We start from the raw sequence: 27,049 nt of genomic DNA, 5'->3' as shown, positions 1-27,049 counted from the left end.
TGTCCTTGGATTTGTGCAATGGGAATCGGATCGTGATGAGATCACGATAATGAGATCGATTCACCTTTAAACACATATCCTAAATAATCCCGGTCATAGGTTACTCGAGAGGGACATCGTGATAACCGGATAGACTGGTGTGCTGTATACCCGTCCATATGATGGATGCAGCTGGTCTCATAGCTGCTCGTGTAGGGACACTAGGGATACAGTACAGGTGCTCATTGGAGAATGAGTTCACTGATTGATCCGCTTACGGAATGCTGGATGGTTGATGATGCCTTATTGTCAGACAACGATTCCGTAGTCCTAGTGGTGTATCTGGTTCTTAGACTTGAGACACCAAGGATGTCCTGTATGAGTGCTCCACTCTTTGATACCAGACTTATAGGTTTGGCTGTTCCCAGATCTAGTACAGCTGGTCATTGGGAGTGGTAGTCGACCTTACGAGGGCTATTGAGTGTCGATAGAGGATCATCCACTCTCGGTATCATGAGAGGAATATCCCATGTGTTCTTGCTCAGACAAATCCCTGGCCAGGGTCATTCGGGTTGAGAGAGAAAGAGTTCTCCGGGAGAATCCGATTAGAGCGAGACTCGAGTAGAAATCGTATGGGTCTGACAGCACCATGCTCGATATACGGTCTCTGGGATATTAGATGGATGAGGGACTATAGGTACATGGTAACTGAGGACAGACAGGTCCAATGGATTGGATTCCCCTGTATCGTCTGGGGACTACGGCGTAGTGGCCTAGTACTTCCGTAGTCGATGAGTCGAGTGAATTATTACAGAGATAATAATTCACTTAGTTAGAAAGAGTTCTGACAGGTATGACTCACGGCCAGCTCGATATTGGGCCTAGAGGGTCACACACATATGGTAGGCATTGCGATGAGTAGAGGTTCGGATATGAGATATCCGACGGAGCCCTTGTCTTATTGGATGCAGATCCAATACCCACTAGGGAAAGGACCCATTAGGGTTTTGACACGGGATCTCTATAAATAGGAGGGATTCACAGCCTCATAGGCTAGAGTCTTTGCTTGCCCTTCCTATTCTCCTCTCCCTCTCCACCTCAGAGTAGGCCTGGAGTTTTGAGGAGCGTCGTCGCAACCCTGCTGTGTGGATCACCGCTAGAGAGGAGGACGCTTGACCTCCTTCACCCTCTCCTAAGGATCTGCAAGGAAACAGGGATATACGATCTCCCTAGGTAACACAATCTCTATACGCAGTTTTTGTGTTTTTTGCGGATTTTGCGCACCAATCTTCGCACGACGATGAACATCTTTTTGGGAATCGGGGATTTTTGTTTTCTTGTTCTTCCGCTGCGCATATGATGTCGCCCCCCCCCTATGATTTCCCAACAGAAAGATGTTGGGGCTCCTTGGTTCCTTTTCGAGAGACGGGAACCACACAGGGGTCGTCGCCTCCCATCATACATAGGGAGTTCAAGAACAGCATCGGCACCAACTTTGCTGTGCGCATAAACTCCATTCCAAGAATCACTTGGAAGTCGTCCAGTGGCACGGCTATCATGTTAGTGTTTCCGCTCCAAGTCCCGATTTTGATAGGAACACCCTTCGCCAACCCAGAGATTTGCCTGGCCTCCGAGTTCACCGCCTTCATTCGGCTTGGGTTCTTCTCCAAGGTCAACCCAAGTCGCTGTGCTTCGCGATCGACTATGAAATTATTGGTAGCGCCCGTATCCACCATTGCACGGGTCGTTTGGCCATTTAGCTTGATGTCCACATACATCAGCTCGCTACTTCCTGCTTTTTGTGCCTTCGTCTTCATGTTCTCCCCCACTTGACCCTGCATAGCGTTCAACAAACGCATTGCTCCCATTCGGGGTCCTTGCGACTCCTCATCGTCGTTGCTGGATTCTGAACTGCTCGAACTAAGAGCAACAACTTTGCCCTTGTCCGATCGGGGAGGGTGGATGGAAGCCGTCAAAGCATTGAGTGCCTGTTTCTGTGGGCACTCCCTTACCATGTGCGGTCCTCCGTACAAGAAGCATCCTCCAGGTTTTGAGGCCTTGCCTTTCGGGTTTGGCCCTTTGTGGGAGCTCTTCTTCTTCTGTTCGCCCCCGAGCTCCTTCCCTCGAGAATGTTTTGGAGGGTGATTGCCTGAAGATTGTTTCCTTCTCGCAGGGTCTTCAGAGGAAACAAAGTCGGTGAGCCTTTCTGCAGCTGCAATTGCCCCGACTACATCGGTAACATTCCTTCGATTCAGCTTGTTGAGCCCATGGTTTTAAACCATCAAGGAAGCTGAACAACTTGTCCTTCTCGGACATGTCCTGTATGTCCAGCATTAGTGCAGAAAACTGCTTCACATAGTCTCGGATGGTGGTACTTTGGCGGAGTTGTCTCAACTTCCTTCTTGCGACGAACTTTGTGTTCTCCGGTAGGAACTGAGTTCTCAACTCCCGCTTCAAGTCTTTCCATGTGTCAACTCGACACCGACCTTGTTGGATCTCCTCCCAACGAGTACGCCACCAAAGTGTCGAACAGAAAGTTCTCGAGCTCTTTGGCATCTCTGGCCCCTCCATATCCATGAGGCTCAGGTGCCCTCAAATTTTGTGGCGGTGCAGCACGGGTGTTGCCTCCTCCCGCATTTAGCGTTCTTGTGAGCATGGCCACCTTTGCAGTGAGTTCCGCCACAACATCCTGTAAGTGCTGCACGGAGTCCTTGGTGTCATCGGACAATTGGTCGACTAGGGCCTCGACCTTGTCGATCCTGGACTCCGCTTCCTCTTGCGAGCTCTCTACCCCAACAAGTCTTTGTTGGCCATGGTAGAGTTCCTCCATGCTCGTTTCCAGAACATCCAGGTGGGTTTCCGCCGTCGTGAGTCTCTCCTTATGACTCTTTTTCCCAGTTAGCGCACCAGATTGCGCTTCCTCCGCTCGCGGAGAGTTGCCAACTTCTCGCTCATCCTGTTCGCTGCCGCGATCCTCGTGAGCGGCTCCAACAGCATGAGAGCGAGTGTGCACATGCAGCCCACCTGTGGCTGCTTGGGGCAAGGGTCCGGCTTGCCCCGTCTTGCTTGATTCGCCACGATGCTTTGCCATGGCGAAGTTGCGAAGTTCGTTCGCTATTCGATCGAAGAGCTTGCCCGCTCTGATACCACAATGTCACGACCTTAGCTGGAATTGCCTAAGGCGGGAGGCACCCTTGCGGGCACCGACACAAACTTAGCTTGCGTTGCCTAAGTCGCGAGTCACCCTTGTGGCAAAGACGCGAACTTAGCTTGCGTTGCCTAAGTCGCGCTTCGCCCTTGCGATCTTGCTCCGCAAGGATCAGCCCACTTTGTAACCTCTCGCAGGTCCCGAAGGACCTGTAAAAGAGAAAGAAGTTAGTTTGAAAGAACGAGCAACGGACAAGTCTCGAAGTCTCACGAAAAGGGAAGCTTTACAAGCAATTCGACGAACACCTTGTGTGCACAAGAGAAAAGAGGGAGAGGGAGAAAAACAAGGCTTTCAAGGATGAACGAACAGCTGCAAGCCCACAAATAGCCGCTCACCTGGTCCCGGGCGCAAAACCAAGTTCCCGTAAAGGTCACGTACGAACTTGCGAAAGAGTGTTCAACGCCCGGTATATAACCGAAACCCCATCCAGCCCTGTGCCACCCGGGGGGTTCCTAGGGTCTGAGATGGCTGACATTTTGGTGAGCGGAGGCAGCTCTCCGCTCACCTCCCGCGGCACGCGAAAACGAAGCTGTTTTGGGGCTGTTTTGCTCGGTTCGGTGAGCGGTCGCTTTGCAACGCTGCAGCTTGTTCGAACTTACATATTTACAAGCAAAATGACCCAAAACCTTGAGAAAACATGCTATTAAGCAGCTGTATATGCAGGTGTGAGCGACGAACGGTTCGTTGAACGGAGTTGTTGCAGGTGCACGACGACCGTTCGTGACAGGGCGGGCCGCGCAGGTGTGGTCTTTGGGCAACACGTAGCCGAGGAGCACGGCGCAAGCGGGCTGGCCGTGCAAGCGTGGTCTCGGTCAACACACAGCCGAGGAGCACGATTTCGTTGGGCCAATCGAGCAGAGGTGGCCTCAGGCGACACGTCGCCGAGGAGTATGGTGCAGGCAGGCTGCGGCCGAGGAGGTCTCGAGCAAGATGTGGCCGAGGAGCTCTCGGGCAGGCTGTGGCCGAGGAGCTACTTAGGCAGGCAGGCCGCGTAGAGGAAGTCTCGGACAAGCTGTGGCTGAGGAGCCGAGGACCCGAGGACCCGAGGGGCTACTTAGGCGGGTAGGCCGCGCAAAGGTCTCGGACCGGCTGTGGCCGAGGAGCCGAGGAGCTACTTAGGCGGGCAGGCCGTGCAAAGGTCTCAGACCGGCTATGGCCGAGGAGCCGAGGAGCTACTTAGGCGGGTAGGCCGCGCAAAGGTCTCGGACCGGCTGTGGTCGAGGAGCCGAGGAGCTACTTAGGCGGGCAGGCCGCGCAAAGGTCTCGGACCGGCTGTGGCCGAGGAGCTACTTAGGCGGGCAAGCCGCGCAAAGGTCTCGGACCGGTTGTGGCCGAGGAGCTGAGGAGCTACTTAGGCGGGCAGGCCGCGCAAAAGTCTCGGACCGGCTGTGGCCGAGGAGCCGAGGAGCTACTTAGGCGGGCAGGCCACGCAAAGGTCTCGGACCGGCTATGGCCGAGGAGTCGACGAGCTACTTAGGCAGGCAGGCCGCGCAAAGGTCTCGGACCGACTATGGCCGAGGAGCCGAGGAGCTACTTAGGCAGGCAGGCCGCGCAAAAGTCTCGGACCGGCTGTGGGCGAGGAGGTCTCGGGCAAGATGTGGCCGAGGAGCTCTCGGGCAAGCTGTGGCTGAGGAGCTACTTGGGTAGGCCGCACAGAGGAAGTATCGGACAAGCTGTGGCCGAGGTCTCGGGGAACATGGAGCCGAAGGGTCGAGGAGCCCGATGCAGGCGGGCTTGGCCGCGTAGGTGTGTCTCGGGAGCATGGGGCCAAGGAGCACGACGCAAGCGTACTGACCGCGCAGGCGTGTCTCGGGAACATGGAGCTAAGGAGCACGACGCAGGCGGGCTGGCCGCGTAGGTGTGTCTCGGGAACATGGGGCCAAGGAGCACGACGCAGGCGGGCAGGCCGCACAGGTGTGGTCTCGGGCATTATGCGCCAAGGATCACGACGCAGGCGGACAGACCGCGCAGGCGTGGTCGCATTGGTCATGAGGCCGAGTAGCACAACGCAAGCGGACAGACCGCGCAGGCGTGGTCACGATGGTCATGCAACCGAGTAGCACGACGCAGGCGGAAAGACCGCACAGGTGTGGGCTCGGGCATCATGCAGTCGAGGAGGTGGCTCGGGCTGAGAGACAACTCAGGCGGGCATACCGCGCTAAGGTGAACTCGACAGTGAATGGCCGAGAAGCTCGGCGCAGGCAGGCTACGGCCGAGGGACACCGCTCAAGCGGGCAGGCCGCTCTGAGGTGAACTCAGCGGCGTATGGCCGAGAAGCTCGGCGTAGGCAGGCTGCGGCCGAGGGACACCGCTCAGGCGGGCAGGCCGCGCAGAGGTGGACTCGGGCAGACTGCGACCGAGGGACATGGCTCAAGCGGGTAGGCCGCGCTGAGGTGGACTCGGGCGTCTCCGACCGAGCAGTGCGAATGCAAAAAAGAGGGGGGTTAGACCGAAGCTAATCGTGAGCCAAGAGGCGGTCAGGTAAATATGGAGCCTTTGCTTGGAGGAGACTGAGGAAGGGGCTAGATTCCTTGCACGAGGATTACACCGGATAGCAACCGCGGGTGCTTGACTGCTGCTACGGGGCCCGTCGCCCAAAGTCACTCCTCTTCCTTGCGGTCACCCAAGCTTCCGCCGTGACGTACCGGTTGGCTCGCTGGAGCATATCTGGTACTGTGGTGGGGGGTCGCTCTACGAGGGACCAGCAGAATCTGGAAGGTCGCAAGCCTACCATGAACGCCTACACTAACAGAGAGGGGTGAGTGTCCGGTAAGCTCCGGATTTGCGTGGTAAAGCGATCCACGAAATGTGAGAGGGGCTCGTCCTCTTTTTGTTTGAATCCGAGGAGCAGTGCCGCGGAGGGCTTCGGCCGGGCATGGGTTGCGAAGTGTAGCTCGAAGTCCTTGGCGAGTTGCCCGAAGGAAGTGATCGTTCCAATCTTCAGGCCGCTATACCATGTGCGGGCCGGACCCCTCAGGGTCATGGGAAACGCCCTGCACATTAAAGCGTCAGACGTTCCGTACAGTGTCGAATGGGCACGGAAAGCGGCGACATGGTCCGCCGGGTCAGTGGAGCCGTCGTATGCGTCCAAAGAAGGGAGCTGGAAGTTCGGGGGAACGACGTGATCTCGTATCTCTGGTGCAAACAGAGATCCTCGGTGTGTGTCCATCCCGAGCTCTCCCTCTGAGTTGCGAAACTCCTTCTCTAGTTCGTCGAGCCGCTGACTAAGAAAGCATAGCTGGGCTCGCAGGGAGTCCGTTGACTCCGGAGATAATACCTCGGGCTCTGGGTGGCCGCTCGGGTTTGTCCTTACTGGATCCCCGAGTGGGGTCGGTCTGACCCGAGGAGAAGTGGAAGGCTCCAGAAGCGTCATGTGGGCCCGAGTGGGCGGCTCTTGTTGTCGTAGCAGTTGAGTCATAAGTGGGGGTGTCGGTTGGGAGACGAGCGGGATGATGGTTTACACCATATCCGTCAGAGCTCGGACTTGACGAGCGAGGTCGTGAAAGGCCTCGAATGACACCGGCGAGGGGACGCTCGGAGCGCCCTCAGGCGGAAGCAGATCCGGGTTGTTGAATGAACGTCGGTAGCGTTCAGAGGTCGCGGGGAGGTCGTCAGCCCACGGCCCGTCACGCAAGGGACGCACGGCCTGCACCCCTGCTAAGAACGATACCTCGGTAGGGAGTTCGTCGGGATCAATCTGAGGATCCCTCGACATTCGGGGCCCTCCTTCTAGCGCCAAAATGATGCGGGGGGCATCTGTTTAAGCCGTGGCCTCGGGGCCGTCGCGGCTCGGTTCGGGGTTTCGGATGTCGGGGGTCTCGGGCGGCGTCCCTAGGGGTCTCCCGAAGGCTGAGCACGGTGGTTCGGGTCGGCTGGTCGGGTCGGCAGGTCGGGTCGGGAGAAAGCTCCGCCGCAGCGTCGGGAAGAGTGGTTCGGGTCGGCGGGTCGGGTCAGCAGGTAGATTCGGCAGGTCGGGTCGGGAGAAAGCTCCGCCGCAACGCCGGGAAGAGGCGACACCGTCTCGGACCTGCACACAGGTCAGGCCGGGAGCTCGGCCCGGCCCCTTCGACGATCAAGTTAGCGATGTGGAGAGGGTTTTGGAGGAAGAGATGCCTCAAAGTGCATTATGCTTGTGTTCCCCCCTTGTTCGTTTAGATTTTTGGGGTATTTATAGATGAGTTTGATGTTACCTGATGTGGCTGCTTGCAGGGGCAGGACAATACCTCTCGTGGCGTCTGACATTGCCACCGGGGTTGCGTGGAGAACCGGGCTACCGTAGGGTATGGGCATACCTCGGTCGACGTGCTCCTTTGCCTCGGTCGAGCGCACGGAGTCAAATGCTGAGGTTGTTGGCTGAGAGCTAGTGACGTTGGCGCACATCAAGTCGGCATTAATGCTTGCTTCCTCGGGCAGTGCGTCCACCTGGCGTGGCTGACGTCGTGGCGCGTCAATTCGCCATTTTTACCCTTATCAACTGCTATAGTATAAAAATATAAATTTATTCGGTACATCAGGGTATATCGCTCGGTACGCCCTGATATATCGTTCGATATATTGGTACCGTACCGTACCGAGCTTGGGTCGAAACGTCGATACGATACGATACAGTGAACCTTACTTCAAAGTATAGAACAAGGTAGGATGATATATATATATATAAATAATTCTAATACAGAATATGTGATTCTGAGTCCATTGTAGGACTCATCGTAATGTGTGCTTGTCTCAATGTTAGGAAGGTCTGTAAGTAACTAAGGACTTTGCTTGCCTATAAACAAACTAAACGCTACTACTACTCATTGAAGTTGGTGTACAGTGAGTTCCAATCTCTCTAGAAGAACACCGTCTCCCAAGCTTGCCTGGAGCTAAGACAATTACACATTGATCGACCATCGAGAACGGTGCTGTGGTGTGGGTTAATTGGCTGGGAGCCCCCAACGGATGCAGAGGCTGGGGAAATAGTTTTTGAGGAGTGTTCTCTACACACAGAATCGAAGAGCTTCAGCTCTTTTCCGACTTCCTCTGTTCCACATCCACCGATCTTTTTCTTCTTCAGAATGGCACTCGATCGGTGACCTGGTCAACAAGGCACCAAGATGTCTGCTGGGAAGACCTGTCGAGTGCAGTGAGCGGACAGGCATTGTCTTGAATTGATGTTTGCACATATGTCCTCATCCCGTTGGAGTTGATGTTTGCACATACGTCCTCATCCCGTTGGAGTTGACCTGTGACACACATCTCGTGTTGGGTTCGGCCTATAGGTGGACTTACTGATTGAGTTTAAATCTAATTTACTAAAAGAAAGAGAGAGAGAGAGAGAGAGAGAGAGAGAATAGAGGCGTGCGCAGCGAAAGGCGTGCGAACGAAATGGGAAACAGTGGCGCAGAAAAAGAACGAAGAGAGGAGAGAGAGAAAGTTAGTATTTTGAGAATTTTATTAGAAGATCGAGCAGTTAAACTTTATTGATTTAAATTTGATGTAAAAAAAATTTTCAATAAACTTTACCATTCTAACGGTGTCGATCTATATTTTACATGATATGATTTTCTGATATACTTATTTGGTGAGATCTAAATTTTTATGATGATAATGATATGTCAATATTATTATGATCCTTTAGTTATTTTAAAAATTATTATTATTATTGATGATAGTAAAGATTTGAAATGGAGTATGGTCCCATAATTTTTTATATATTAGGTTTTCTACGTAAAAATTTGATGTCTCACTTTGTGATTGATTCATTCTTCTACTGTTTATGTTATTCTGATTAATAAATATTTATTTTTGATAATAAGTTAGAATTTTGATGAGAAACTCATTTTGATATGAAAGAGAAAAGAATTATTCCACTATAATAGTTTTTTCCAATATATCGTTACTCCTCATCCTACCTCTTATTTGTTAAGCGTCCATTATGTACCAATTAGTGTTATAATGCTAATTGTTTAGCTAAGACCATAAAGAATCTTGATTCTGTGACTTGGTTTCATGACAAATTATCGGACTAAAATTACATTCTCATAAATTATACTATTTATATATATTTTTTATTTTAGTCTTGTGTTAGTTTTGCCTCATATCCTTATGATTTCTAGTGAATCAATGACTAGAAAAACATAGGTCAAGTTCTTTATTGTACATATTCCTTTGATTACTTCGTAAATAATTTACAGATAGGTTAAATTTTCCTGATTATTTGGGTCTCTAAATCAAATTTGAGTATTTCTTTTAATAGGGTTTGTACTCGAGATCAGATAGAAAGTTAAGTACTCGAGACTTTGGTATAATTATCATTCCTCATCATGATTTCAATTTCAAGTTAAGGCTTGTGATGCATAGCAAAACTGAGAGGAGAAAAAGTTGAGAGAGAAAAAAGAGCATCGTAGTAAAAAAGAGAAGGGTAAAAGACTAAAAGAAAGAATTTTTCATCTAAATCTAAAGTGTTAGATCGATTGACAAGTTGAATAATAAGGGTTGAAGAGCTTTCATAAAATTAATAAAGATAATAATTTTCAAGAATATTTTTTTAGAAAATTAATATTTTTTAGGAATCCATAATGTGACTTTAAAAAATTTAAATAATAAATAAGTGTACTTAATACAAGAGACTTTTCAATTTTAAACACGACTATTAAAATTTTTAGACCAACTAAATGATAACTTGTTGATTTCTTTGCCTAAAATAAATCTTTTTAAAATTTTTTATAAAGCTAAATGGTTCTCCGTCATTTTCTCCGGTGATAAAAAACTTGATCTCGGAGAGTAAACGTAAGATATTGATCTAATAAGTTTAGTACAAAGTCACAAAGTTTCTCCATAGTAATCCAAGTGATATCGAAAGCTAAAGAATCACATCACTTGATAAAAAAGTGTCGAGTAATGTTAATAGCAGATGTAATAAGATAGTAATAAAGAATGACCTCTATGTCATCCTACATGGGAGAATCAATATTTTAGAAGGATTGCCACTTGTAGGAATAATATAAGGGCTAAGAATTTCTTTAGTAACATCACACAATTTATTATGAAGACTCTTTATTTCAAAAGATTTAGATCCAATAAATAGAATCTCTTAGTGTTTTGGGCTTATGGAATAGACAGGAACTCACAGAAGAGTTCCTGATTTGTCTTATTTTAATAGTTTTGCTAATTGCATGATGATGTTTTGACCATTGTATCAAAAGGCATATGTATTTTTTTCTTCCATGGTTAGTAATATCAAAGTCATACAACGATAGCCAACCTAAAAGAATATGAGCAACGCTCATTGGTCGGATGCTACAGTAAATCTCATCTTGATAATCGCTCATTTTGATTGGTACTGAGTATCTTTCGATAATGGGTAAAATGATTTTATTAATCTATGTCATTTTGAACGGGTGATATGTAATTTTACTTTAAAATTTGATATCTTGATAGTAGATTTTGAGACTATGTTCATAGTGCTACTTGTATCAATAATTAATTTTTAAATTCCTTCTCCCCTTTAGATAAATGTATGAAAGTTGCTTCTCATTTTTTATTCATTGGAATAATTAGTAATAGAGAGAATAAGACACATAATATTGATATGGGCATCTTTAATTTCTAGTTCGTTTTTATGACCTGAATGAGCTTCGAGTTCAATTACTTGATCTACTTCCTCGATTTGATTCTCTAACTCCTGTTTTAAGGTAAGGGTACATTGAGGACAATAAAATATTATATGACCTCTATTATGACAATAATGATATTGGATTGAAGACAAACTAATTTGAGAATCAATAGTTGAATGAGTTGGACGATCCATAATTGGGTCAGGATTATTATTAGTAGTGAGTTTTTTTTTGCTTAACAAAGCCTTGGGATAGATTGGGTAATAGTTTTATTATTGAAAGACTGAGAAGATACTCGATGAATTGGATAAAGTTTGATGTACTTCTCAATCTCAAAAGCTCATCGGAAAGCTTCCTCTAGTATTAGGGAAACTAAGGAAGATTTTTTGTTGGATGTCAAACCTCTAACCCATTAATAATTCTTTGGACAGTAATAGTTTAGTCATCTTCTCTTTCACACCTAAGTAAAAATTTCTCATTAGGCCAAATACTCTACTGCACTCGAATTCAACTATTTAAGGTTTAATAATTATTCAATCAATTAAATTTAAAAGTAGGTTGATAAATATTTTTCTTTAAACTTTTATTTCATAACTTCCCATCAAGTGATGGGTGTTTTTCCCTGCCGTTCGAGATTATATTGGACACATTGATAATATTTTCTAGTCGACCCTATCAGTTTTATTTTTTATTTTTACAAATTGTATACATTTAATATCTAAGTGTTTCATATCACTCAAAGTAGTCTTTTATGTTATTTAACCAATTAACAAGCATATTTGGGTTAAACCTATCATTAAAGTCTAACACATCCATTTTAACTCTTCTAGCTATTTTTCCAAAATTGTTCACAAATCGAACTTGTTGACCATTTATCATTAAGGTCAAAAGCTTGGCCATCAGGAAATATGTACTTTATAGATGCACCAAGGATTTGTTCAAACAAGGGTTTGGCAAGTAGGTGAAATTCCTTGATTTGAAATTATGAACTATGGAGAATGAATATATTGGTAACTCACTTATCAACCTCCTCATTTATGGGTCATTTTCTGATGTGTTGGAGAGCTCTTAGGACCTATGTCATTTAGTTATATAACCGGTTCAACATTATATCATGATATTCTAGCTTAATCCTAATGGTGTTTATCTAGCTTTGTTGGTTTAGAAGTTCATCATGATTGGTTTAGTTTTTACCATACCTAGATATGATTCTAATGCTATCAACAAATTATCTTTTAGTAATAAGATTATTAATTATTGCAATGCATAAGATAAAAATATAATATTTCAAATGGTTCTCAATTTTTTTCTCATTTTTTATTTTATATTTTATTTTTGAACAATCTTTCAAGGTTCAAATTTTAGTGATACTATAATTATAGGCAAAGAGGAGAAAGAGAGTGATAAATAGAGAAAAAGGAAGAATAAAAACGATGATCTAAATTTTTTTTTCAATAAAAAATATTAGTAAAATTTTAAAAATTTATCCAACACAAAGAGATATGCGGTCCACCAATTCTATAGAGATAATCACTCCAAAGTCCAACATCACGTAAAAGGGGTTGATGTTAGAAGTCTAAGGATCTTTGAATATTGATCGAACTTTTTACCGTTAGTTGAAATATAATAGAGTACAATACAGATTTCTTAATAGTATGATACAAGTTGATGTAGAATACAGAGAATAGAAGAGTAGAGATAAAGAGCAAGATAGATAGCAAAAGAAGAGTGTAAGAGACCGAAAGAGAGAAGATGTAAATCTTTTTGTATTCAGATATGAAGTTATTGATCCATCAATAAACTCTACTATTTATAGAGGTTTAAGAGCCTCGATACAATTAGTGAAGATAATAATTTTCAAAAATAATCTTTTAGAAAGTTAATATATGTTTTAAAAATCAAAATTGTGACGTTCAAAATACTTAAATCGTAAATAATTATACTTAAATATAAAAATAAAAGAGTCCCTAAAAACATCAAAGGACTTTTTAATTGTAACATAACTCTTAAAATTTTTATATCAACTAATTGACGACCCTTTGTTAATTTTTTTGCTTAAAATAATTTTTTTTCTAAAATTCTTTATAAAATTAGATGGTTCTCCATCAGCTTAGCCATATCATATCATGACATAAAAAAGAAAGAAGATCATTCACTATACAATAATTTAAGAACAATCAATGAGGTCGCACTCGTTGACAACGAAAGAGAGAGGTTATCTTAATGTAGTAAACTATATGTATCATGAAAATTATAATTATAAGCTACTCAAATCCAAAACGTATATCTCGTGTTGCTCACAGTCTTAATCTTTCGAAAGATAAGAAATTTGGAACCATCCAAACGGTGAATGATGCATTTTAAATACTCTAAAAGAAACTCCATGATTGTTCATCCGTTTCAAGGAAATCATTGTTGACTAAATCACTTCCCGAGAAAATTTCATTCTCCTTAAATCAACTATAAACAAAGAATTAATAGACAAGACAAGGAGAGGTGTACAACAAGACAACTAAAGTTTTAGGCGAAAAATCTTCTCTCCCTTATTCCAGAAAGAGACGTTCTTTAACTAAAATACTTCTCATGTCAAGATATGTTATGCTCCACATAAATCCACTGGGAATAAAGAGCCATGCAGAGAAAGTACTTGTCCGACAATGAATAGTATGGTGCTCACACCACGAGAGAAGGGTTGGCCACCGATCACATGGATTCTTTTTCTTCCACACTTTCACTTCCGCCCACAAACGAGCACACACTCGCATGCGCAAAAGTCAGGCTTTAGAGGACCCTCGAAAGGTGGTGGCGTCGAGATTGAGAGATCCGTAGAACAACCCATGCATACATCTGCGTGTCGGGGGAGATTTAACGTAGGAGGAGACCCGACCGGCATTCGCACCGTCCATCCCACTTCCTCTTTTAATCTCGGCCGTCCATTCGTCTGGCCAAATCAACTTTTAATGCTTGTTTTTGTTCTAAATAAAGGACGGATGAGATTAAAAATGATCGTGGGATGGACGGTTCTCGGTCCCTCGCGCACTCGGTCAAATGGGACAAATAGAAGGGATCGAGTCAATGGGCGCTCGCAACTTCCCTTCCCTTTGTTGCATATATCCATCCATCCATCCATCCACCTCTCTCTCTCTCTCTCTCTCTCTCACTCAACGCTCGCCTTCTTCTTCTTCTTCTTCTTCTTCTTTGAAGCCTATCACTGTTACGAGCACCGGTTGCGTGCATCCGATATGGGGAGGTCCCCGTGCTGTGAGAAGGCTCACACCAACAAGGGAGCATGGACCAAGGAAGAGGACCAGAAGCTGATCGCGTACATCAAAGCCCATGGTGAAGGCTGCTGGAGATCGCTCCCCAGCGCTGCAGGTTTTCTTCCGAACATTTTCTTGGAGAAAAGGGAGAAGGGATGTTAATTTTCTTTGGTTGTGGTCTCTGCTGGTGCTGTCAGGTTTGCTCAGATGTGGCAAGAGCTGCCGGCTCAGGTGGATAAACTATCTCCGACCTGATCTCAAGCGCGGCAATTTTACGGAGGAGGAAGATGCGCTCATCATCAAACTCCATGGATTGCTTGGGAACAAGTATGCCTGCCGCTTTCTTTTCTTCTTCTCTAACAGGGAAGAAGCAGGAAGATTCACGACTGGTATGGGTTTGCAGGTGGTCTCTGATAGCTGGGCGATTACCCGGGAGGACGGACAACGAGATCAAGAACTACTGGAACACCCACATCAAACGAAAGCTGCTCAGTCGAGGCATCGACCCTCAGACCCACCGGCCGACCACCGGCGCCGCCACCCTCACCGCTCCACAACGGCAAGGCGTCTTCATTCCTATCACCGTGCCACGAGACACGGCCGTCTCAGACTCCGCCGACGACGGCCGCATGAGCAGCGACGCGAGCCATGACGAGGACCGCGACCGCTGCCTCGACCTCGACCTCTCCATGAGCCTGCTGCCTCATCGCTCCCCGAAACAGTCTCCTCCTTCGGAGTCTCCGACAACGTCCACCGCAGCAGCAACACCATCCACGAGCAGCTACACCGGAGGCATATGCCTGTGCTGCCATCTCGGATTCCAAAGCTGTGGGGCTTGCAGTGGCCAACCCATCCCGAATCCACATGTCTTCAGATACTTCAGACCATTGGAAGAAGGGCAAGGCATAGATTAGCGAAGCTTGTATCCGAAACTGTGATCTTATTTGCCCGAAGGAACAAGGAAAGGCTCATGTAGTGATTGGTAATCATCCCATTATAATGCAGATGTAGCTGTGAGCTGTCATAATGTTCAGATTCTTAAGTACTTTACTGGCAATAAAAAATGAAGATTAATGGTGACAAGGGCTGAGTGAGGCAAAGGTAGGAAGGGTCGTCGTTGTGAGAGTCAGGTTTCCTGGTTCTGTTGTAGCATATGATGTGAAGCCTTCTGCCGCACACAGGCGTGAAGAGAACATGCCAAGTTTCTCAAGTGTTGAGGGTAGCTAACCAAAGCAGCAATTAATGAAGGAAGAGGGATTTGACGTGCGTTCTCTGTTGAGAAGATAACAATGGTCAAACCCACAATTATGGTGCTAATCCATCCTTAATTAGTGAGATGGGGTTAGTTTTTATCTTTTGCAATGAGATCCTATGAAGAGTTCAGACAAAATATTATTACCTCAAAATTTGTAGATCAAGAAATAGAGATTTTTATTCAGTACACACATGCTGGATGCTCATATATTGCTAGGACTAACATTCAACGACAACAAAGACACTTGATTACTTCACAAGGTTTTCATGGTGATTAGATAAATGACATTGACTGGTATGCAGATCAATAGATCCAAATTTAGACATCATGTACAGAAGTTCAAAAAAAATTGAAGACAAAAAGGAATATAAGCTGCAGTATAGCAATGAATCCCACAGAAAAAACGTTCTTCATGCTTGTAAAGACAATTCTCAATGGCGTTTGGTCAATGATCAAACAAATATTTCAAATCCATAGTTCAAAAGGGATAAGTTCGACACAGGATAAGAGTGCATATATTATGTGTGCCAAAAAGACTTTTTTGAGTAGGCAAACCTTTCAAGGTAAACTGTCTCAACCAGAAAAGAAATGATCTTTAAGGTGTCTTTAGTGCCTAAAGAGGAATACTTTCCAAGAGACAATCTGCACCATAAAATGATCTTTAAAGTGTAATAAAAAGCTCATTCCCCTTGACCATGCAACACATGGGTTGGAACATAAAGCTTTGTGTGCTCTATCATTGCCCAAAATTTAGGAGGAGCAAATTGCACTGAGTCCAGCCCTATCTCCTACCTCCTACCAACATGGGCAGATTATATTTCCACACACATGTGGATAGACCAAAAGTTGAACAAAGGAAAATGCAAAGGGTGGTGGCAGTTGGTGAAAGGTAGTCAAATGACATCACCTGATGCAACTGCCAATGGTTTTGCCTGTGAGACTTGCTTTCTTTTGTCTCTGTATGTCCTTTTCCAAGGCTTTGTTGAATGGATGGCCATTAAGAACAGGGGTGTGGGTGTGTGGAGGAGGTGGCTCAGCTTCTAGAAGTGCAACAACACACAAGCATGGAGTGATGCAACTTCAAGTGGATGGCTATTACAATGCATAAAGTGATGCATCTGTGATAGCCCTATATATATAAAGAAAAATACAAAACTATAGTTTGGATTTGTAATACCTTGGATGAGATCAGTGGACAAGGTTTCAACAAGTATCTGAGTCACTATCCACTGTAAAGAATGACTTTAAATATTTTTTGGGGCTCTTAGCAGACATGGTTATTGAACTCAAGTCATGACAATAAAACTATGCTCTCTTATAGACTTGAGGATAGTGTCTAGAAGTTTAAAGGGGACTTGTATGAGGCATGGCCTTCTTTTAGTCTTCTGCTATATGATAGCATGTAGATAATATGGTCTGCTTGACTATATCTTTGGAATACCAATTTGTCCTATACAACAAACAGCAGATAATGCCTCACTTTGCTATATTATTTCTGCCAGAAACATATGCACCTACTTCAATATACAAAAGCTCTCTAAATTGCCTCATTTCCTGCACTTCTTTTAGGTTTTAATTTATTGTCTGACTAAGGAAGTTGTTTCTGGGGTTCTATTGTCAAACAGCTCTTCTGACTTCTTTTTGTTTTTGGAACTATTATTACAAAAAAAAAAAAAAAGAGTGGTTAACTCTTGTAGACAAATGTCTTATGGAAACAAGTAAAAAATAATAAAACCATTCCAATATATGCAAATGGCAACACATCATATTTTCTTGCCACATCCACAACAAGTTGGAAGCTGCCAATATAACCCTCTTTTTTTCTCAAGTGATTGATATTTTCTAGATCAAAGGAGAATCAAGTGGCATTTGGAAAGATCAATGTAACAAAGCGTAAAGCCATATAATAAATACAACGACAGAAGCTGCAACAAGGATTTCTGCTCCAGCGGGAAGAAAACTGTACTCCTTAGAAAACCTTTTGTCAGGACAGCAAAATTACACTGGTGAAAAAAAGCTCAGAACAATTCCACTTAGCAGAATTCAATCCAAGGCAACTAATTTACTACTAATTTTTAAGGGCTGAATTGAACAGACAATGCATCATAGAAGACAATTTCAAGCTTAAAATTCATCAACTTTTCTGAGATTTGATGGATACCTGATCATGTTTCAAGGAGCAACTCTCAATTGTGTATCTGCCGTCTAGACATGTTGTGTACAGCATGAAACAAAAAGTACAAGTGACATACCTACTACAGTAATCTAAATGGACAATAAGTCTTACTGTTTGGTCTAAGTCAAGATACATGTTTGCATAGATGGAAACTAATTTCTCCAGGAAGCATATCCTGCTGATTCAATAGGTTGCCCTTGTGATCAGTTTTGGAACTAACACTATAGCTGTACTGGTATCAGTTACCAAGTTCATCTGACTTGGTTCAATGTAATTAGGAGTTAGGAGTTGGTCTCAAGGCTTGCACAAGGGTGGCCACACATAACTTACCAAGGTATTCAAACAAACCCTGGGAAAATGTCCACTAAATACTATAAGGGGTCACATTTAGACGCTACCGTACCCATTTTATTAAATGGGATATGGCGGCTTGTACTAAAGGATAATTGGGTTTATACTTAAGTTTGAATCAGACAGCATTGAGCTAAATCAAGTAGGCTAATTCGATTAACCCATGTAAAGTCAATTCTCTTGATGGATTAGACAGCCAAGTGATAAAAAGAAAGTGGACAAGTTGGTGAAGGTCACCATCATCTAGACATCCGGTTCCTGTGCTATTGCCCCTGAAGAAGATCTTGATATGATACCATGACTTGAATCATGATAACAGGGATTCTTGTGTCAACAAACATGGATTTTTTTAATGTTAAATGAAGCTTGTTAGCTCAAGCTATAGGAACGGGTTGAACAAATAATCACTTGATGGTCATCAGGACAGAACATAAGGAAAATTAAAAGCATATATATCAATTCGTTATACTAACAAGTAGATCACAAATCAAGTTTATGATGAAAAAATTAAATAAGATGCTAGACTTGATATGGCAGTCAAAATAGCTTCGCAAGAAGTTCAATTTATCCAAGATGAATGTAATGAGCACAAAGGAAACCAAGCGACGCTCTCATAAGAACATGGAATTCAAGACCTGTTTTCTATTTACCTTTATCACGGAATTTCCTAATCATTTCACTGATAAAAATAATAAAATCAAACAAGTACCTAAGTTCCATAAATACGGGATTTTGACAATTAGCTCCCAAATTCTACTTCTTTGGCATCTCTTGCATCTGTTTTAATGAGAAAAAGATCAAAAACCTAAGGCACATGAAAAATCTTACCTTGTTGTGGGAACTCCCGAGTGTCTTCATATATATCGTCTATACCAAATCAAAGAACACGAACTAGAAAAAGAGAAGAATATCATGGGAGAAGAAATTAGAAAGTGAGAAAGGTAGAGAGGACCAAGACCAGTGCGGGCTTTCTCTTAGGTTTGATGCCGACGCGGGAAGGCGGAACCCAGCGGAGCTCCGGCGCTCATCGGGTTCGCTATGTCCTCCAGCGTGGTGGCACACCGGCGGAGGAGCGGCGGCGACTCCGGCGGGGAGTGGAGGTCGAGAGAACCGTTTGAAGAAATTAGGGGTCGGGGAAGGACACGTGCGACTCTCGTGCTTAACGTGGGAACACGAGAGGATGGGCTGGGCCTCTCTCTCTCTCACCTGCACCCAACCCAAGACCATGGCCTTGGACACCAAACCCGACACACCAGAAGGGGACCCCGCCGAAACGGAGCCGGCGGCGACGGAGAAAGAATCGACGAACGGCTTCCGCCGACCGATCCCGTCCCTTAGGCGCGGAAAACAACAAAGAAGCCAGCTTTGGGAGAGCCGCTGGCCGCCGAGTCCGCGGCGGAGGCCGGAGATGAGAAGGTCGCCGCGCAGGAGGCGGCGGTGGCCAAGAGCGACGACGTCGCTGAGCTCGGGGACTCCGAGAAGTAGGCTCCCGACGCCGAACTCCTTCCTCCAGAGCAGAGCGTTCTTGAGCATGGTCATGGTTTCCTTCGCCGACGAGCGGGACGGCCCAGATTAAGACTTCCTCTGCTGCGATGACGGCAGGAACAGCTGCCTTCAACTCTTCACCGCCGGTGCTTCGACCGCCGGCGCCTCGGTCTCTGCGGATGGTCGAGCGACGACGGAGACGGTAAACCCTAAACCTAATGAACTTTCGAGTCCTGCAACGTGATAATTTGGATTGAGCACTGAAACGCGAAGCCACATGAAATGGCATTCTATGTTGCGTCACCCACATATAATGTCTTATTTTTGAAGACGAATGTGGAGTAGCGCAGTTCCGGCAATCCATGATTTAAATGACAAGACCTGCAGACTGCAGATTGTTACTCCAGCATCTGAATTCTTGATCCTCTACACTTAACAACCAACAAAACAAAGAAAAAAGTTAATTCTTTTTTAGCAATTGCAGATGGATGAGCCAAAAATTTATGGACAGACAGAGTAGTATTATTCTTTGTCATCGTTTCTTTTATTGCATTTCTCTGTTGAGCCAGAAAACAAAGCACTAGAATTTGGTATTAAGATCTTAATTCTCTGGTCATAAGTTACATGATCAGATCATGCTGCTTTTACAGCATATGCTTTGATGCAACTTCATTCATATTCCTCTGCGTAAGCAGTCCTACAAATGGATTCAAGCACTCCATTTCATCTTTAGCAGCTGTAAAGTTCTCTAGCATTCAACTTACTGCCAGACGTGTTGAAACTTAGAACATGATGGTGGCCCAGTGTACCTACTGCAGTGCATCTTCCCCGCACCGAAGACTCTGCTCCTTAGCTTTGGTTGATTTGGTCAACGACTCAGGTCCCTTTCTTAACTTCAGAAGAGAAAGTTCATGTTCTGAGGGAACTTTTTCCATACAGTGAAGCTTATCACTCAAAAGAGAACAATCATCTGAGTTTCTCCTTGGACTACTCTTCCCATTCCAAAGGTCTAATTCATGACCCCAGGACTCTCAGTTCAACTGCTGCAAACTTGCCATTAAGCAGGATTTGACTGCTATTTAGGAGGGCCTCAAGATTTACCAAGCAGGAGAAGACATGAATGCCTGAGAGGGGGAAAACCTAGGCATGGGTATGTGGGCATGTCCAAGACTCACAGCCTTGCCCAACTGAGAGGGTGTAGTTGGGGCCTGTTGGTGCATGTGCTCCTCTTGAAGTAGGAGCACCCACCCTCAGTGGCCAAGGTATTCAAATTTTTTACCTCAAATTTATTACCAATACATCCATGACAATTTATACCATGACAATTATTTATATTGATGGTATAAATACCAGTACATTCAGCTGGATTGGCCAAGGTATGTTGATGATGCCAACAAAAGCTATCAGAACATGCTGGAAAAGACATGAACTTGAATGAAAGTCTCACAAGTTGAAAACTGAAGCAACATCATCAGTTATTTGCAACTTGACTCTTAAGAAACAAAACCTCCATATTCATGTCTTGGATGAATTTGATGCTACAGGCAAGAATTAGATGTGTGGTTGTAATAGTAACCATCTTGCAACCAGAACCAAATCAATAACTACAGCTTATAATATTTGATATGTCTAAGTCCCATCTATTCGAAGCCTTAAAACTCTTTATAAAACACCAAAATGCGACCAGCAGCATGTTCACTTACTAGTGTTCTATACAATTGTCTCAAAATTATAGCTCCAACTTTTCACTTGGTGAAAAGCTCAAATATTCACATTCAAACTTATCTTCCTAATAAAACCATATTGCTGAAACATATCGATCATGATAGAGAAAGAGGGCAGTAACAATTCTTTTTTCCTCCTGTGAATCAGATGGTGAATCATCTGATGCGAACCACTCATCTAGAAAATAATCCAATCATTCGAATCTAAAATCATTATATTAGGTGCAGTTGTTAAAAGCTCCTGGTAACATCAATTGCAGTAAAGTGCCCTCATCCTTTGGTCCTCACTTTTGAAGGAGAAATAACTTGATCTTAATACCACATTCATCAGGAATGACAGGATGAAATTTCAACTCTATGTACCCTAGCATTGTCCTTTCTTTTCCTTGTAGAAAACAATAGTCAAGATAAGATCTTACAATCAGATCCAATTGTGATGCCTAAGTTTCAAAAATGACACAGCAGATTATACCGAATCAAGAACTACATGCTTAAGTTCCCAATGATGTCATATGATACGGATGCTTTTATCTCCCTCACACTAGATCAAAAGTCACGTAACCTTCCTCTTGATTCAAGAAGATTTGCATGAGGGATTAAGTCAAGTTTAACATGAAGATGAGAAAATACGAAAAACATAAATCTTCATATAATTCCTTTCACTCATTTTCATATCATGGCAAAGATGGATGAAGAATTATTTCACATAAACAGTTGGTGAACCAAACAGCCACAGTCCCACAGAAATTAGCAGTAATATGAACAATGCATCCAAGCAATCTTCTGCAATAAAAATCATATAGTATAAACTGGCAGCCAGATTTCAAAGCAACAACGGCTTCAAACCAACAAACAATAAAAGGGAAATTAAAAGCAATTTTTTTCTGGAACAGATCGTAAGATGATTGCCGTGGTACGAATTTAATACTTGAAACAAAAACATCGGGGATAAAATGAGATTACCGACGTTAGAATGAATAGAATAGAATAGATTGGTTTCAGGATCAACAAAATACAGGTCCTTTCGTTGGGGTTAGGGCTTTGATCCCGGCCAGATCTGGAGGAGGAAGTAGCAGAGGAAGCAGAAGAAGATGAGGAGGAAGAGGCAATCCAGCAGCACGAAGAAGTCAGTGGAGCCGTGCCGCCTCTTGATGGGCTCCCTTCTGTTACTTTTCGCCTCTCCTTGTCCCTCCATCCTTTTGTTCCCGTGAGAACGATTCCAGTCGCCGCTCGATTTGGCTTCGCTTCCCTTCCCCCTCTCCTTCACCCTCGTATTCCATTTCTGTGGCTCCACGTATACCAGGCAACCAAGAAGCAGAGAACTCGGTCCGACTCGGGCAAGTTATGAACCAGACCGGGTTCGGTCAACGGCTCGGGTCGGATCGGGCTCGAATACCGAGACAACTGAAAAAGGTTCAGTTAATATAATATTTTTTATTACTGAATCAAAAATACTATAATTGAATAATAACTCATTTATTATTATTATTCATTCATTATAATGACTCTATAAATTATAATATATTTTTTAATATTTAGACCTAAATTTAAGAATAAGTGGGGAAAATAGAATTCTTAATTTTCAAGACCTTAATTTAAGAAAAAGAGAAAAATGTCGAGACTATTTTAATTTTCATCCAAAATCATTTAAATTTTTATATTAATAATTTTATAACACCTTTAAACCTATAGTAAAGTTAATATATATTGTTAGTGAAAACTTCAAATAATTGAAAATTAGTTACAGCGTCTTTTATTAGAGTTATATTATCTCAATACAGTGACAAAAACAATGTAAGTACATTCAAAAGCATTCTAAATGTGATTTTTCTGTTATTATTTTTTAATAAATGAAGTAAGCACTCTAAAATATTTTAAAAATTATAGGCTTAAATTTAAGGTTACATTAAAAAATAAAAATTTATCATTTTTTGAAATATGTCAAAATATTGTAATTTTTCATTCAAAAATATTTAAGAACTCTAAAATTTTATGCTATTTTTAATAAATATAATAAAATTAATAATTGATATTTGTGAAATTTTGAATTAACTAAGACTGAGTTATATATATATATTTAATATGATTATGATGAGTAAAGTTCAATCACAAGAAAATATTGTAACCCTATTAAAAAATTAAATTGATTCGTTTAAACCAAAAACACTAATTATATTCAAAATACTATAAGCAATACGTTTTAATACCAAGTTGGTTTGATAGTTCAATTTAAATGAGTTTGGTTGGTGTTAAAGGAAAATGTAATTGATGTTTTTATTAGTGGTATAGACTTATTTATGTAGGAATGTTCATAGTATTTTGATGTGAAAATATTGAGGTGGTTATGACGTAACTTAAAGGTAGATCTAAGATAGAATTATTATGCTTGAATTATTATACTCATATATGCACAACAATCAAGGTCGGGTAGGGTTTTTCAACCCAATCCATAGTTCTCCTCGAGAAGTTATCTTTCTTCTATTTATGATATATTTTTATATCTTCGGAAGTGAATGGAGTTTGAGATTACTATTCTTATTATAGAAGGATAAAGCATTTACATTTCTCTTTCTTATTATAATGAACAAGAAGAAAGCTTATGTTTCTATATTATAATCTTCTATAAACGGATTACATGAATCTTGCATGACGATCACATGTCAACCATTAATAAATTTCTTATCAATTGAAAAACTTAAAAATTAAAGTTATCAATAATAAGTAAAAACATTTTTATCATCTTAAAAAATATGAGCTTTCTTTGTGCACTTTGAAAATGAGGAATATAATCTAAAAGATTCGGAAGATAATAAATTTTTCATGATTTTTTATAAAATAAAAATATAGTAAATAAGATTACCATCAATACAAAATTTAAAGTTGATTATATCTCTAAATGAGAGTAGATTTCATGCCTCAAAATCTTGTTCCTCCATATTGCAAAGTAATTTATTATGGACATTATCATATTCGATGCACAAGACTTGGCTAAGATATGAATCTTACTACTTGTGTATTAAAGAAATAATTTTGCCATGTCGAGAAGGCAATCAAAATAAGTTTGATCAGTCATGTCATCTTTCTATCGCGGCCAATCTTTATGCTCACCACTTCAAGCAGAAGGATAAAAGAATGACGAGGTAACATCGTGTTAGTCTTCATTTCCATCAATCATGCAAAGCTTACATTTGAGTTCCCCCAATTTCCTTCATTTATCTCTTTTTTTCTTTCTTTTTTAAATGTGAACTATTACAATGAACGAAAATTCTATATTACAGTATTTTTATATTATGTCATAATATTTTCTATTATTGTTAAATATATTATTCACCCTATTATAGTGTTTTGCTAGTATTATTACAAACATAGTAATGCAGTGTAAAAATTCTATGAACATAATGAGTTAATATTTTTTAATATTATTAAAAACATCATAATACAATATAAAAATATTATAATTGAGCCGATCTATTTTTTAAAAAAATAATATTTTAGATATTTGATAAAATGAGTATTGATTGAGAATTTTAAAAATAAAGAACGTTTCTAAAAAAAATAAAAATTTCAAAAATTTACCTATATATTTGTGTGTGTGTGTGTGAATTAGTAATTTCATAAAAAATCTTGGTTTAAAATTTTTGTTTGATAAAAACTGATATCAAAATTGTGCTTGACTTAGAGTAAGTATAATAAGTAATTAAATCATAAAACAATAGCAATGAAGAGCAGAAAGTAAATGCAAATCAATTTTATAATGGTTCGGTCATCCCAACCTACATCCACTTATGATTTCTCTTTTGTCGAGACCATGTTCACTAATAATTATTTTTCAATGAGTGAAGACCAGCTACCATCGTTACAACTTTTTCTCATTTTCAAGAAAATCTTTACACCCCTATTTTACAAGGTAACCCTTACACACATCCCTCACAACAATTTCTAAGTTCAAGGAGAATGAAACTCAACTTTTTAACAGAGTTTACATACTTTTATCTCAAGTATTATTTTCTCATTTCTACTCTTTTTCTTGCTTACCCAAGCAAGAATAACTGGGGCATTTATAAACCCTAAATGACTTCAGAAATGGAGTCAGAAAAAGTCTCATTCTAGGTTTTCGAGGTACTAACGGTATCATCGTCTGTGCTAGGCAATACCATCGCCTATAGCACTGTCAACTAGCGGTAGCACCGTCCAATCTAGATAGTACCACAGCTTGACACCGTCCAATATGGGAGAACATGTTCTGGCGGTACTATCACCAGTTTGAGTGATACCATTGCCTGACCTAACTATAGGTCATTTGAATGAGCCTCCCAATAGGCCCAACTCAGCCTCAGGCTCAATGGACCCCTAATTGAGTTAATATGGTTACACCCGAAACTAACTTAACTAAGACATAACCAACTTCAATCTAGGCACACATGATTACAAGCATAAATCTTATGTTATCCGACATATCATTAGTTCATTTGGCACTTTGTTTGATCCTTTGACGCATCGTTTGATCCTTTGATGCATCGTCTGATCCTTTGACGTATTTACCAAATCCATTGGTATGTTAACCTCTTACAACATCCGATTTTCTTGGTGTAATGTATGATCATTCTAGCCCGATGCTTGAACTCATGATATGATGTCTTTCTAGCACGTTGACTAGTTCTCCGACCCGACGTCCAATCTTTTGACATGTTCCATTTTGACCCAACGTCTGATTTTCCTACTTCAATTGATTTGTCTTTTCATGATCAGAGTTAGTCCTGCATCACTCAAACGCTGATTAGATCATACCTTCATCAATTAATTTTATCATCAAATTCGAGATATAACAATCTCTCTCTTTTTTATGATGACAACCAATTGACGATGAAGTTTTAACTAAACTCCTCCTATCCATATATCATATAAAATAAACTCAAATTTAGAAAATAATAACTTTAGAATTCAAGTCAAAACAATTTTAATTATGAATCATAGTGATCATATGCAACATATCATATTAAAGTAATCATTACTTACATCAAATCATTACATACATCATCATTATAAACATAATTTTAAATCATCATTACTTTCGGTATAACATATATGATAAAAAAGATTAATATTTTCATATTATCATTACTTCTCCTCCTTTGCCATCAACAAAAGGAGAAAAGTGCAACTAACATATTTTTAAAATATGCAAGCTAGTAAATCAGTAAGTTTTACTTCACTTTAGAATATGTAAGCTAGCAAGTTTGTGAGATGTGCAAGTTAGCAAATCTGCTTTTCTTGAGATAACAATTTTTATTTTTCTTTTGAGATGTTCAAGTTAGCATTTTTTTCTCTCCCCCTTTGTCATCGTAAAAAAAAAAAGAGAAGGATATAATGGTGTAAAATCTTTTACATCAATATTCCAATAATTCATGAATACAAGGGTGTCAAATGAAAATCATGATATGAAAGATATTAATATCATATATCATGAAAGATCAAGTGGTGAATATCAAAAGACATGATTCATTTTGACAAATATCCTCTATAGTAAACAACGAAAAGAAATCTTAGAAGATTGAATAGCAAATAATCTTTTAAAAAATCTTAAGTCATGAATTCCGAGAAATCAAAAAAAAAATCTCTTTAGTAAATAACAAAAAGAAACATAAGTGAATAAAAGTTGTTGATTCATATAGAATAAATATCAAGTTATAAATATCAAGAAATCAAGATAGGATAAAACTCATTCAAATTCAAATTCAAATAATCAAATCATTAAAATTACTTTCATAATTCAAGAGATTCATAAAAAAAACATAAATAGATTCATTAATATCTTATTGAAAAACTCGATAGACTTTAGGGATAGAGAAATTTTCAACAAAAATGCATTCCTCTTTTAGCAATTTAAATTTATGTGATTAATTTCATATAAGCATGCCCTTATTTTTTTTATACCAAATCAATGCATCATTTTTTAAAAATCAAAAAATAAGTTTCATCACAAAAATCATCGAGATCAATAGTATAACCATAA

The 27,049-nt window shown here is 41.6% G+C and overlaps 1 protein-coding gene and 1 long non-coding RNA gene across 2 annotated transcripts; one reads left to right on the top strand and one right to left on the bottom strand.

Annotated features, from left to right (window-relative positions):
• Positions 1-13,924: 13,924 nt before the first annotated feature.
• Positions 13,925-15,335, top strand: LOC135613623 (myb-related protein 308-like). Its single transcript, XM_065110652.1, has 3 exons — positions 13,925-14,160; positions 14,243-14,372; positions 14,449-15,335. Exons 1-3 carry the CDS (start codon positions 14,028-14,030, stop codon positions 14,957-14,959), a joined length of 774 nt encoding a protein of 257 aa, XP_064966724.1. The 5' UTR covers positions 13,925-14,027; the 3' UTR covers positions 14,960-15,335.
• A 1,691-nt stretch (positions 15,336-17,026) lies between these two features.
• On the bottom strand, positions 17,027-22,330 carry LOC135615408 (uncharacterized). The gene is made up of 2 exons (XR_010488012.1): positions 19,621-22,330; positions 17,027-19,545 (listed from the first exon to the last, which is right to left on the bottom strand). It is a non-coding gene; the product is annotated as an uncharacterized LOC135615408 (long non-coding RNA).
• Positions 22,331-27,049: the final 4,719 nt, after the last annotated feature.

Source organism: Musa acuminata, chromosome BXJ2-6 (genome assembly GCF_036884655.1).
Source record: "Musa acuminata AAA Group cultivar baxijiao chromosome BXJ2-6, Cavendish_Baxijiao_AAA, whole genome shotgun sequence".
NCBI lineage: Eukaryota > Viridiplantae > Streptophyta > Magnoliopsida > Zingiberales > Musaceae > Musa > Musa acuminata.
This window is presented reverse-complemented; position numbering and strand designations above follow the sequence as displayed.

What these genes read in the sequence shown, in the direction of transcription:
- LOC135613623 (XM_065110652.1), top strand. Translation starts at nt 14,028, where the DNA reads ATGGGGAGGTCCCCGTGCTGTGAGAAGGCTCACACCAACAAGGGAGCA. An exon ending in ATCGCTCCCCAGCGCTGCAG is followed by an intron (nt 14,161 to 14,242) that starts GTTTTCTTCCGA and finishes TGGTGCTGTCAG; the next exon opens with GTTTGCTCAGATGTGGCAAG. An exon ending in CATGGATTGCTTGGGAACAA is followed by an intron (nt 14,373 to 14,448) that starts GTATGCCTGCCG and finishes ATGGGTTTGCAG; the next exon opens with GTGGTCTCTGATAGCTGGGC.